At 35.5% G+C, this 14,899-nt stretch overlaps 1 protein-coding gene across 1 annotated transcript; it reads left to right on the top strand.

Moving 5' to 3' along the window:
- Positions 1 to 6,803: 6,803 nt before the first annotated feature.
- Positions 6,804 to 14,740, top strand: LOC143701917 (upregulator of cell proliferation). Its single transcript, XM_077195605.1, is given in 9 exon segments — positions 6,804 to 6,868; positions 6,963 to 7,129; positions 7,487 to 7,723; positions 8,868 to 9,138; positions 9,253 to 9,530; positions 9,925 to 11,161; positions 11,163 to 11,991; positions 11,993 to 14,498; positions 14,501 to 14,740. Coding segments are annotated over 9 exon segments (5,631 nt in total). The 5' UTR covers positions 6,804 to 6,833; the 3' UTR covers positions 14,572 to 14,740.
- The last annotated feature ends 159 nt before the right edge of the window (positions 14,741 to 14,899 follow it).

The raw sequence follows: 14,899 nt of genomic DNA, 5'->3' as shown, positions 1-14,899 counted from the left end.
TAAAAAAAGGTGCTACATTAGAAGGCAGCATAATTGAGGCAGAATGCAAGGTAAAATGCAAGACGGATTTTGAAAGTTTAACTTCTTAACTTAACAGAGCATCTTAAAAATCTGGCGCTCATGAGCGAAAATGCTGAAAAGCAGCAAGATGTGTTTACCTCTGGCGCTTGTTTACAGAAAACAATTGAAGAGTACCATGGAACGCAAAAACAAGTTCTACATGAATCCATCAGGTTCCTTAAAATGCTATCTTGCTCAGCAGGTTATAGCTAGATTATTATTGTCCTATGACTGGATCTAGTGCAAACATCTACTCTTGTAAAGTGTGGTATTATTTCTAATGTGAAATGACTCCCCTTACAAGGAGTGTCTGTAAGTGTTCAAATGAAGCAGACACAGTACTTTACATGTAATATATGTACACTTTATGATCGTGTCTTTATGTTTTCTTGGTATTTGAGCAAACACAGCACCACAACAAAAACATGACTTGACTGCTTTATCAATATCAATATTATTATCATGGCAGAATATTTCCACGCTGCAGTGGTTTTAAAAGAACAGTGTCAGTTATATAACAGTGATGAGCTGAGTGAAGAGTCTTTGCTTTAATAAGAAAGTGTACATTGTGAAAGCAAGATGTCTGCTAAATAAACAATGTTACTGTTAGAGAGAGGCTTTGTGGTTTAAATACACTGTGTGTGGTTGGCATATTTCTGCTGAAGTGGTAGATTTAAAAAAAAAGTAAATTTTAAAAAATGTATGTTCTTTGTGAGCCTTTGGAAACACACTTTTTTTGGGGGGGGGGGGGTGTTTAAGATTTTAAGAAATTAAAACATCGGCAATTTGTTATGTTACAACATATTTTGAACGTCTATTTATAAAAGTATCTTGAAAAAAGTCAGTTTTCCTCAAACAAGATTTAGTATAACAGTTTTTAACACTGATAATAATAAGACAATTTTCTTGAGCAACAAATCAGCGTAATATTTATGAAGGATCTTGTGACACTGAAGACTGGAGTAAAAAGTTCAGCTTTTCCCTTACAGGAATAAATTACATTTTTATATTCAAATAAAAAACAATTAGTTTAAATTGTATTTCAGAATATTACTGTTTTACTTGATCAAATAAATGCATCCTTGATGTATTCTAAAAACATTAAAAAATTATACCACCACAAACTTTCGAACAGTAGTGTAAATTATAGATTTCACAACTCATCAGTTCACACATGAAAAACTTGAGTAATCAAGCAGTTAAAGCAAATAGTAACAGTGTTGTTTTCAGCTAATAATTCAATTTAAAAGAATGAAAACTAACTTATATAAGAGGTCCTCTGTTCTTTGCTGAAGTTGGAAAACGTCTGAATTAAACAGTTTTCAATTAATCTTTGACAGTTTAGTTGTGGACTCTGGTTCCACAGGTTTTCTTTATCTAGTATTAACAGTAATTAATGGTTCATCAACAATAGCTACAGACAAGGAATGTAGGTCACTGACAAGGAATTTTGTTTGCATAATTTGCATACTTTGGAAGAGTAATAGGCCTATTACAAAAGCATTTCACAATACATTTCACATGTATGCATATCTGTGTATTTAATCATTGTTTGGTCTTATTTAATTATAGTAATTCTGTTTAAAAATGTATATAGCCTACTAGGCCTAATACTCTAGTAGTGAAGTAGTGAAACGTTCTATAGTCTATGTTTGCAGAAATCAATTTGCTTGATATTTGCCTTAGTTTTTAACCCTCATTTATCTTTGGGGTCTATATGACCCCAATCGACTTTTCCGTAAAAAACAAAAAACATGTTCTCTTCATCTCAGTTGCATAAAATTTAGTCACTTTTTCGCACACAAAAAAACTGGACTTGATTTGGTTGTTCTAAAGGTATGTAAAAATAATCATTGGGGGTCAATATGACCCTACATTGAAATGAATGGGAAAATCGGGGGGGGGGGGGGGGGGGGGGGGGGAGTGTTTTTTATATATTACAAAAAAAATTAAATAAATCCGGAATAAATCTGAAAATGCCCATACCACAATGAAGTCCTGGTCTTAGAGCACAAATCCAATGTGGAGCGAACATGATCACTTGCACACACACACACACACACACACACACACACACACACACACACACACACACACACATACGCGCACACACATGATGTGACTCCAATAGGAAGCATTTTTATAGAAATTGACAAATAAAAAAATTAATTCCAGCATAAATCTGAAACTTCTCACATAAATGAAGGCCTGGTACTAGATCACTAATGCAATGTGGATTGGAATGAACATTGTCACACACACACACATGTGCGCCCACACAGACACAAATACACACACAGATAGAGAGAGGTGTGATTGCAATAGAGAGCATTTTTATAGAAATTGGGAAATAAAATCAATAATTTCTGCATTAATCTAAAATATTTCACACATAAATGAAGGTATGATATGAGAGCACAAATGCAATATGGAAAGAACGTGACTACGCACAGAACACATACACACAGAGAGACACACAAACATACAGGTGTGACTGCAAAAGAGAGCATTTTTATTGAAATTGGCAAATAAAATCAATAATTCCAGCATGAATCTAAAAATGTCCAAAACAACTATTTGGAATGAACATGATTACACACACACACACACACACACACACACACACACACACACACACACACACACACACACACACACACACACACACACACTCACAGACATGCACGTGTGCGCACACAAACACACACAGACACACAGATGTGTTTACTCTTTACTCCAGTTCCTATCCGCCTATAGCTGTTTGTTTTTTGTTTTTATTTACTTTTAAAAAATGAATTTCTTATTCTAAAGTTAATCATTTTATACATTTCGATTATTGAAATAATATGTAATTGCAATCAAGTCTTTTCTTTTAGTTTCAACTTATGTGGCCTTATTGCAAATTTATTTGGCATTACTGCAAATTTATATAGCATTATTGCAATAATAAGACACTTCAAAGACCTCAAACAACAACAAAAATAATACAAAACTTTGACAAAATAGTGATTTAATGTATTTTAAAATATATAAATATATATTTTCAGAACAAACGCTGTAATAAGAGTAGTAAGTCACACCCAGAAATAATGGATCTCTGCTGGAAGTATATGGTAACTACACTTTCTGGCTAAAACTATACAGTATTATCTACAAAAAAACATCTTACCAGCAGATGGTAGAATTATGCATCAATATCCAGAAACAACTCATATTTTACATTTGATCATCATTAATGTGTTTTTTTTCATAAAGATTTTTATATTTCATATGTAGCCTATGCTAATGGTGAAGTTGAGGAATTTTGCAGTAAATAGGTAGAAAAATACTTCATTTCCCCCAAAACACAGCATAACCATTTAGATGAGGAGTAAACGGAAAAAAAAAAAAATATATATATATATATATATATATATAATTTGTATTATTAAAATGTATATTTTTTTGTACAATCGCTCTATACATGTTTGGGGTCATATAGACATCAAAGGTCATAAGCGTAAACCGGAAACAGCAGAGAATCAGCTGATACAGCGCAATTTCCTATTTTGTTTTCAGAACAATCACGTGATCAGTGACAAATGATCCGAAAACGCATTATATTTCCAGGTTTTATGGCTTGTGCAGACCTTACGAGCCAACAGATGACGCTGTTGTCAAGCCTCTGAGTCTGAGAATCACCAGAGCTTATCTCACACCCCATCCCTTCCTAAATCAGCTACAGGAGCTTCAATTTCATTGATACTGACAATAACCATTATTCTAATACATTGCCGCACTTCACAATAAGGTCTCATTTGTTCAAATTAGTTAATGTAACACATGAACCAAGGTCATAACCATGTCTTGAACATTTGACTGTTTCTAGGAAATTCAAGTTGGGAAATAGTCATTTTTAACTACATGAAAATTATATTTGCATTAAAATATGCACACATGCAACTTTTCTTTGTATGCCTAATATGTCATAAACGTAAAATGTTTCTTGTCTCTTCACACTAACAATGAGCAATAGGCCTACATTTGTTACAGTATTTGTTCATCTTTGTTCATGTTAAAAAAGTTAATAAAAAATAGCTGATCATTGTTCATGTTAGTTCACAGTGCATTAACTAATGTTAAGAAATACGTTTGATTTTTGTAATGTAGACTGTTAGTAAATGTTGAAATTAACAGATTAATAAATGCTGTAGAAGTCTTGCTAATTCTAAGTTCGTTTTAACTAAAGTAATTAACTAATGTTAACAAATTAAACCTTTTTGTAAAGTGTTGCCACATTGCCTTAGCAACCGTCCAGTTGTTTTTTGTAATGGAAAACACATTAATCCTTCAGCTGCCCTAAATTTGACTGTTTTTCTTTGTCCTTTCATTCTATTTGGGTTGCACATTAAGTAAATACAAGTTATTGGTCTGTCAAAAATAACATGAATTTCATATTGAAACATTTTATGCTTTCATTCAGGCTATGAAAGTTTGTTAAGCATTATAATCAAACCATAGATACTCTGCATATGAATATATCTGGGTGTCCAGAGATCTCATGAAGGTGGTCACAACAACTGGACACACTGAGGGAAATACATTAATCCTGTTCCATCAGGCACAATACTGTTTACAGTAAATCACGTGCTTTGTCATAGTTCAATCAGAACTTGTGAATTCTCAGCATTGGCTGCAATCTTTGGTATCTGGCCCTTTCTGGAGAACATTTTCTGTACTGGTCTGACCAGTTTGTGGTTATTAAAGGGAAGGGGATCACATACTGTAGCACATTACACAAGAGGACACATTTGTAATACTATATTTGTTGTACTATAAGTAAGTTTGAAAGAAAGTGAAGCATTTCTGGGAAAGACAGCAATCACATTTGCCAGAAAACATAAGAAAAGGGCATTTTTATATTGTACCTGCTTTTCCAAATAGAAAAATTATTACATAAACCATGAATGAGTTCATACAAACTATACAGTTTATAAATCACTGCATCTTTTTAAAAGGAAGTGTATTCAGTAAAATAATAAACATACGGGGATAGAGATGGGTATAGTAAAAGATTAGGGTTTGTTTACCCAAAATTGAAATTTCTGTCATTGATTACTCATCTTAATATCGTTCCAAATCTGTAAGACTTTAGTTCATCTCCGGATCAAAAATGAAGATCTTTTCCCTCCATTGACAGACTACGAAACTACCATTTTCAAGCCACAGAAAGTAATCCATGTGACTTTAGTGGTTTAACCTCAATTTTATGAAGCTACGCAAGTCATAATACACTTTGTTTTTATTTACAAAATATTAATCTCCAACGCTCATTCATGCAACAACAATGCAACAATATGATGTTTTTGCTACTTTTCTGTGTCTTGAAAGTGTCAGTTGCGTAGCTGGCAATGGAGGGACAGAAAGTGCTCGGATTTCATTAAAAAGATCTTCATTTGTGTTCGAAAGATGAACTAAGGTCTTATGGGTTTGGAACGACATGAGGGTGAGTAATTAATGACAGAATTGTTATTTTGGGGTGAACTAATCCTTTCAGAACTTTCTCTGTGTAATGCCAATTGCCAGGTGAGGGCAGCACAGTTCATCAACTATTCAAATCTGCTATCATAATTACAAGAAAAGTACTTCCTTTTCTCTGTTCTATTACGTTTTCCTATTAGTCATGTGATTAAAATACTTGTCCATTTTGTACTTTATTTCTTATTTGAAAAGGAATATCATGTATAAAGGATGTTTTCAAATAGCCTATTGAAAAGATGGCAAATCAGCACTGTATGTAAAGGTGCGTCCAATATCATATTTCAATAAAGTTCCTATTTGTGCAAGCACTTATGTCACTTTACACTGCAAAAATGGCATATATTCAACAAAAGGGTGCTTAATGCTGCATCTGTAAAAACACCTTTAGTCAATTTGTCTTTATGATGACAATGTCTATTGGCATTCAGAAGCACATCTTTAAGCTGCCTTCAGGTATTCTGCAGCTCAATAAGCTCGAATTAAACAAATATAGACCTTTTCACTTTGACAGACCTTTCACTTTATCAGTGTGTACTCTCTGCCAAACATTCCTTTGCATCAGCTTGTCAGCAGGTCTCTTCATCTTACACTCTTTTCCTAGTACATTACCAAAATCTTCCTCATATCTAACATTCAAAAATATTGTTTTTTTCATTTTCAGTAAGTGTAAACCAGTCTAACCAGTGACCCCCCCCCCCCCCCCAAAAAAAATCCCTATGACAGGAACTGAGCTCACGTAATAAAAACCGAAACCCACCTTGTTGCTTTGTATATATATGTGTGCGTGTGTGTGTGTATGTGTGTGTCATTTATTAGACAGAGACTTAGATAACATTTTGTCTTTTGAATCTCTCAAGGAAGATGCAGCTCTCATAATACACTGAATCTAAACCTGTGAGTATTATAGTATATTCTTAATTTGAGATATTGTAGACCATGTTTTTTAACAGTTAAGGAAAATTTATTTTAAATTCAACCATGTTCCTCCTTTATTTTTTAAATATTTCATAATCCAAATGTATCCATATTATAACATATTAAATAAGAATTACTTAAGTACGTATGTACATTGTATATATAAACAATTAATAAAAAAATAAAAAATTTAAATATTTTCCACATTCTTGAAAAATGTATATCAGTATATACAAGTATATATCATTAGATGATGTTCATGGATAATATATATCTTACAATCAACATTATTATTGAAATATTACCTCAAAGAAAACTGCCAGGCTTTGAAGCAAGAGATGGAGGATCAGGATGAAAGCATTGGCTTTCAAAGGTAAAGTAGAACCAAGCACTGGAGAGAAGCTTATTTCAAATATTTATATTTTGAATGGACATTTTTGGAACAAGTTTGTTTTGTGTAACAATAGGAATACAGGAACATACATGGATAAAGAGGAAGAAGAAGATGAAGAAGAAGATGATGAAGAAGTAGAAGAAGAAGAAGAAGAAGAAGAAGATGACGACGAAGAAGTAGAAGAAGAAGAAGATGACGAAGAAGTAGAAAAAGTAAAAGAAGAAGAAGAAGAAACTGAAGGTATAGAAGTGAATTCATTTTATCATTTACATGTATTCATAATGTCATTTCTCAGATTATGGGTAAACTACAAGTGATGTGTGGGAAGATTTTCATAAAAACTGTAAACACTGTGGCTCTATTAAACCTTGATTTGTGCATCAAAAAAAGGCCAAAGAAGCAACATTGGCTCAACAAGTTGCATGTGTTTGTGGCAGGACCATGAAGGGTAGCGTTCTGAACACCCATTTAAAAACAAAAAAACCTGATATTGTATTTTCAGTTCTGTTTGGTGTCAGAGGCAGAGAAATGATACACTTCATCTTTAACAAAAGCATTGATCCTTAAATTATTTTCCAAATATTCCCTCTCCCTCAGGTCACATTAGATTCACTGATGTAGGTCCGCACTCAGTGCGCTTCGAATGGGGGGATCCAGATGTGGCTGCGAATGGACAACAAAAATTCCAAATCGAATGGAAGAATGAAGAAAATGATTATACTAAAACAACACATGAAAACCATTTTGAGATTAAACAGCTTTCGCCTGACACAAGTTATAACATCACTGTGGCGGTTGAGGAAAAGAAGAGTTTCTCTGCATCTGTGCGTACAGGTAATCTATAGCAAGCAATTTACATTTGTCATGTGAATTATTTTATTATGAAGTACTTTTAAATGATAAAAGCTACATGATTCATTTTGTTACTAATTATAAGTTAAGTTAAAATAAAGAACATTTAAAGTTGATTTAAGGAAATTAAATCTTCAAACATGTAAGTGCCATTGTTTTGTCTCAAGATGTACACCAGAATTTTCTTTTTTCTTTCCCCAAAGCATGTTTATAAATGTCCTAATTGAACTAAGGTCTAATCCTAGCTAACTCTAGCCCTGTCTGTGAAACTAGCAAGGCATAAATGTGTATTTGAAGCACATTCAATAGTCTTTGAGAAAGGATTATCAAATTTTTAAAAAGATTATTGTTCACTGATCTCATGAAATCAAGACTGAAATTACCCATTGTTAACCTGGAAAATGTCTTAAAGTCAGCATGAAACAGAAGTTGTGATATTCTTTTCTTCCATATTGGGAAGTGGCTTCTTGAAAAAGAAAAACTGTAGTTGGGACTTGATTTTGTCCATCGGCACTGATTGGGTCATTGGATGGTTGTGGTTTGCTATTGCTGTGATCACATGCGAGAAGTTGTTGCAAGAAGAAATTACATTAATCAATGTCACTATGAAATCAAAATGAGCAGTATTTATTATTAACGATTTATCCATGCACATGGTTATTTTTTCAAATTCATGTGCTCTCATAATCTTTAATCAAAATAAATAGCAAAGGCAGGACAATGTCACTTGCATGAGATTGAGGTCTCCGCAGAACAAAAGTGGGCGTTACTAAATTTGTGGGCGTCTTCATACTGGTGGGTGTTTCTAAATCATGCAATGAAAATGATGCCCCTTACCTGACCCCACCCCTAAACCTATCCCTCTCACTCATAAATCTCTCACAGTATCATGCTTTACTAACTCTGAATGATTAATTATTGATTATTAATGCTCAGTTGCTCACCAAAGGAACTTTAATGAATCAGTGTCTTTGAATAAATCAGTTGAGTGAATGATTCATTGACTCACTCGTAAAGATTTGACGCCACCTACTGAGGTAACAATATAACTTACACAGAAAGTCTCAAAGGTGAGTGGCATTATTTATTCTTTGTGTTTACTCATGTGTTGTTGTTTTCCCCAAAGCAATACCAGCACCTGAGAATTTTGAATATGTGTCAGAGGATGCAACAACTGTAAAACTAAATTGGACGCCACCACAAAAAATGGATCCAAGTCTCTACAAATTCCAAGTGATTATTTATCAAAATGAAGAGAAAACAGAATCAGTGACTGTGAAATCAAACGAAACCACACATTTAATTGAAGATCTTATTCCTGCTACTGAATACAAAGCTACAATAAACACAATTCTGAATAATGGCAAACAGAGATAACCAGCCGTTTTAATCATCCACACAAGAAAGTGACTGCTTTAGGAGTCTGCTCATTTACAGCCAATGCAGTTTCATAATATTTAGCCAATGTGCAAATGGAATTGCTAGGCCCAAAACTATGTTTTATAATCCCCTACAGAGCCACTCCCACCTGAAAACATACAGATCAAAAATGATGCAACTTCAGTTTTTCTGAAATGGATTGATCCGATCACTGATGTCAAGATCCCTCACAGACTCAGGGTGATATGGAGAAGTGAAGCCAATCCAATGGAATTTTTTACAGATGAGGCAGAGGTTAATGTATTGACTTTAAAACCAGGAACTGAATATTCCTTCTCTGTCTGCACTTTAGTTGAGTTAAATGGCACAAAACTTGAGAGTACTCCGGTTACAATCACACATCGCACAAGTGAGTTACTGTTTTGTTCTAATCAAACAAGACCAATATGACCCTGCTGAAAAGACAAGCATGAACATTCACACTGATCTAGGTTGGTTTAGGTTAGTGCTAGTTTGGCGCTAGCTCAAAAAGTATAGCATGATGCTAATTAAATCACGGTCATGTGTTCAATCCTTAAGAAATACATGAACTGATCAGGTTAATATCCCAAATGCAGTTCAAATTGTTCAAAGGAGTGGGAATGCAATAGAAAAACTATTTATGAAGCTTGTCTGTGGCACCAGGATCCAAAATATACAGTATTTGCTGGTCTTTTCAGCAGAGAATGAAGCATTTCACACAATCATTACTTAATTTGAATGATTTGAAACAGATATTTGAACTGAAAAATCTTGCATTTCAGACATAAATATGGAATCTGTTTTAAGAGACCTGGGACTACAAAACCACTTGAAGAATAAACTGACTTTGCAGTCTGTGTTGGAGTTAAGGAAACCGTCTGATGAGGTCCAAACTGCACATAGTCTTAGATCTTTGCCGTGGCTTTTCCTCAGAAAGCTCATGATGGTCAATTCATCAGCCAGATTTATAAAATGTTCTTCAAATTGTAACTCTGAAATTGTTACTAATTCTGGTAACTCTGATCAGAAAGGAATTAATCCACTAGATTTGATCACAGCTCTGTTCCACTGTGCTGATCCTTTCCTCCAGCAAGAAATCGCTCTAAAAATGTCAGTGTGTCAGTTCTCTGTGCCTTTGCTGCTGCCAAACTGTGACACAAATGAGTGCACTCTGATGTTTTGGGCATTAAGGGACATAACAAAACAGTTTAGATCTTCTTCGTTGGAAGAGGACAGTTTAGAGGAAAACAGCATCGTACTAATAGATTTGCCACTGATCTCTTTCGTCAGACTAGGAAAAAGCAGTGTGTCTATATCTGAGTTTTTGAACAAACTCCTCAGCAACAATCAGGATCTTCATGACACTTTTTTCCACAAGGAACTGGAAAATGGGAACATTCCAAGAAAGATCTCCAATGGGCTTGTTGAAATGAGCTGGTATCTCCCTGGGGGAAAGAAAACTACTGACAAATTTAAAGAGCCAGTAGCCGTAGCAAATCTCCGTGGGGATATTTCTGCCTTTAAGGCCCAATTTGACTTCTTGAGCCAAACATCCTCTGCCGTTTTTCTGTTCTGTGATGATTTGGACTCAAATCAGACATTTCTGGAGTCTCTGCAAATTAGTTCGAAGTTGGTTCTGGTTTGCACCACAGACAGTTCAACGTCAGGAGACAATTTGACAACAAAGTTCAAACCATACTCCAAAATCCATAGGGATAAAAGCATGAATGATTTTAAGTTTGTTGATACTCTACAGAAGGCCGTTGTTGATATACTTGCAGATTGTACGAAAATTAGTATTGAAAAGATGTCAGAGATGGCACCAGATCTAGGGATTCTTGTAGATGAAAACAATACCATTTGTCAAAATGCAAAGAAAAGGGCAGACCTGATCACTCAAGACATCACAAATATACCAGAATACAAAATGAAGGAACTGTCATTGCAAGACAAACCATGGAAGGAGTTATCCAAACTCGAGAAAGAGATGTGTCGACTCAAGGCAAAGAATCAATATATAGCACTACAAGAGTGAACTTAAAAGTAAAATCCAGAAACTACGAAAGGAACAAGGAACCAACCACATGAGAGAATCAATGAAACAATTTATCTCTGGCCTGAGCTGCTCCCCATATGAGCAGTTATATTTTCTCAAATGGATGAAAATAAATTTAAATAATCTAGCAAGAAAGCACCAGTTAAGGCTTGATGAGCAGTATAGGGAAGTATGTAAAAATCCCAAAGAAGATAATGAACATCTCAGAGATCTAGAAAAAGAGATTGCCAGTAGCTCTTTAGGAGTTCAACACTTCATGAGAGAGTTGAGTCAACTCTATGAATCAACACACTCCCAAAAAAACAAGATGTACCCTGTCCTGAAGAAATTGCCAGAAATATGTGCTCAGTTGAAGCTGACTGGGTTCCCTGTAGAACTTATTGACGGAGACGCATCAAACATTCCACTGACGTGGATTAGATATGTGCTTACGGCACTTAACAAACTGACAACACCTCACAACAAGATACGAGTTGTAACAGTTTTAGGAGTCCAAAGCTCTGGTAAGTCTACTCTCCTCAACACAATGTTTGGAATTCAGTTCGCTGTTAGCAGCGGAAGATGCACAAGAGGAACATTCATGCTTCTAATGGGCGCATCTGAGGAATTCAGATCAGAGCTTCAATGTGACTATATCCTTGTGATTGACACCGAGGGATTAAAATCTCCGGAGTTGGTAAAACTAGCAAATAGTTACGAGCACGATAACGAACTTGCGACTGTGGTTGTTGGGCTTAGCGATATTACTATCGTCAACATTGGCATGGAAGATGCTACAGAAATGAAAGACACGTTTGCAAATTGTTGTCCATGCCTTTCTCCGCATGAAAGAGGTGGGGAAAAGGCCCTGTTGTCATTTTGTGCATCAAAACACTGCAGATGTCGCCGTGTATGAAAAGACCTTGAGAGAGAGAAAGATTCTCTTGAAACAACTAGATGAAATGACAGAAGCAGCTGCTAGAATGGAGAAACTTGGCAACAACAAGAAATTTACAGACATTCTAGACTATAACATTGATGGAAACAACTGGTACATCCCTGGATTGTGGCTTGGAGTTCCTCCAATGGCACCTGTTAGTACTGGTTACAGTGAGGAGGTGAGTAAGTTGAAGGATGGGATACTTAACATTTTTAATGTGACAAAAGTCCCAGCACAGAATTTGATGGAATTTGAAGAATGGATACAAAGTCTCTGGAAGGCTGTCCAGTTTGAAAACTTTATTTTCAGTTTTCGTAACAGTCTTGTCGCTGAAGCCTACTCCAAACTTTGTGTTCAGTTTAACACTTGGGAATGGGCCTTCAAGAAGCACATGATTGGCTGGTACACAAAATCTGAAACCAAAATCACTAACATGAGTGTAATGTCAGTGCGGACAAAAAATGCATTTAATGTTGACAGAGTAGTGGCTGATTTAAAAGATGAAGCTAGTAAAGAGCTTGACAAAGAGGAGAAAAGTCTTTCAGGTAAAATTGAGCAATACTTTGAAGGCGATGATGACAATGTTCACTTTGTTTAAAATTACAAGGAGGACTTTTTAAATAGTGCAAAAGGTCTTCGAAGGGAGACTGAGACAGATCTACGAAACAAACTGGAGAATGTTGTATTGATACAGAAGGGAATTGAAAAGGTGGAGGTTATAAGACAAAATCAAAGGGAAACCATGAAAGAAAAAGTGCTCAACTTGATCAGTGCCTGCAAGAATACAAAACACAACCTCTCTGATATTGAACTAAATGAGGAATTTAAAAAAATGTGGGATGACATTGTGAAGCAGTTTTCCCTCACAGCACTACCAAGTTGTGATTTGGGGAAGGAAATATACAGATTCCTATGCAGTAACATGGAAACAAAAGGTGGAGCCGCACGTGAGATGCTGTCAAACGTCACCAGTCTAGATCAGTGTGGCACTGGACCTTTTTATGCATTGACTGTAAAAACGAATATATTTAAAAAACTCAAGAATTCCCTTCTGCCTATGCAGAGGAATAAAAAGCACAAATTCATACAAATGTCATGCGACGGAATAATAAATGAGAGCAAAGTATTAATTTCGTCTAAAACAAGTCCAAAATTAGAACATAGTGCTGACATACAAGAACTGTTGTGCTTCATTGACAAGAAATTAGAAGATCGCAAGGATATAGAGATCAGCCCTGAAATTGAAGCATCTCTCAAGATACACATTTGCGGGATTGCAGCAAGAGTTTTCCAGAAAATGCATGACGACTACATACAGAGAACTGACCCTTTGAAATCTCTTGAAAGGTGCAAAGAACAATGGTTAGCTGACTTTAAAGACCTCTACTACCAGCGAGACCAGTGCCAGAAAAAGGCCGAGATGTGTGCCCAGCAATGCTTCGCCCCTGCCGTGATGGAATACATCCAGAAACGTCTCGTACCTGACATTGTGGATGAAATGTTGACAGGCGAAAGCGGCGTTGCTTTTAGCACACGGACATTTTTCCAGTGTTCACTTTTAAAACAACTGCTTCAGGATAAAGACTTCGAAAATATTTTGGAGTATGCGCAAAATTACGAGAAGTTTGTAACCGAGTGGATTTCGGAGAAGATCATTGCACATTTTTCAAAGGAAGACACTTTTCTCAAGTTAGAGATGAAACATTTAAACGCAATTGTCAGCCAACTCAAAACAGCAATTGAAAGTGCAGAAAGCATGACAAACGACAGCTGCAATTTCATGACCAATGGCTTCAAATGTCTCGATAAAGAGTTGGTCCTACCAATTGACACACTCAGTGCTACTCTGGCTTTAAACAACTCAGACCCTGCTGAGTTTGTAGATTGCCTTAAATCTTCTATAGACAAAATGAATAAGACTTTAGAAGATCAGCTACGTAGTGTAAAGGATGTAAGGGTCAAGCTAACCGGACTCTCAATGAACAGACCTCAAGAGGTCCTCATCAGCAGAGTGTTTGGCTGTGGGAAAAAGTGTCCATTCTGCAGTGCACCTTGTGAAGCTGGAGGAAAAGAACATACTGAGCATTTTGCCTCAGTTCATCGACCACAGGGCATCGGTTACTACAGTTGGATTGAAACAGGTAAATTAATCCCTGACATATGCTCATCTCTTGTTGCTAGTGAAATGGTAGGCCTATTCCGATGTCAAGTCACAGGAAATGAGTGGCATCCATATAAGGAATACAGACAATTCTTTCCAGACTGGAGGATACAGCCTGACAATAGTATTGAGGCCACTGACTTCTGGAAGTACATCTTTGTTAAGTACAACAGAAAATTTGCTAAGATATACAATGTAAAACCAGCAGACATACCTCATGACTGTATTACATCACTGTACATCAGGCAAATAAATGCTTGGATGATACATTCTTATTGAATTCACAAAAATAATGACGATGGTTAATATCAGTAAATAACACAAGTAGCCTACTGAAATCACTAACCAGCACATTGAAACTTTGAGCATAGAATGTGACCCTGGCTTATGGGGATTTAAAATATTGTACAGCAGTTATCCTTTAGCTTTCCATTTTAACAAACAATGAAATATGCCTTTGAATCAGGAATAGGGCTTTCGATATTTTTTTGTGCATTGTCATCTTCTTAAGTGTTTAACCACAATATTGGTTAAAAAAGAAAAACATTTTTATTTTATTTTATATTATTATCAATCATTGTTTGGATGAAACAAAATCAATGACTTGTCTTTGTACCTAGC

The sequence above is a fragment of the Siphateles boraxobius genome, unplaced genomic scaffold (genome assembly GCF_051911475.1).
Source record: "Siphateles boraxobius isolate OS27281-9 unplaced genomic scaffold, OSU_SipBor_1 33, whole genome shotgun sequence".
NCBI lineage: Eukaryota > Metazoa > Chordata > Actinopteri > Cypriniformes > Leuciscidae > Siphateles > Siphateles boraxobius.
Note: the sequence above shows the minus strand (reverse complement) of the source record. Positions and strands in the feature narration are given on the sequence as shown.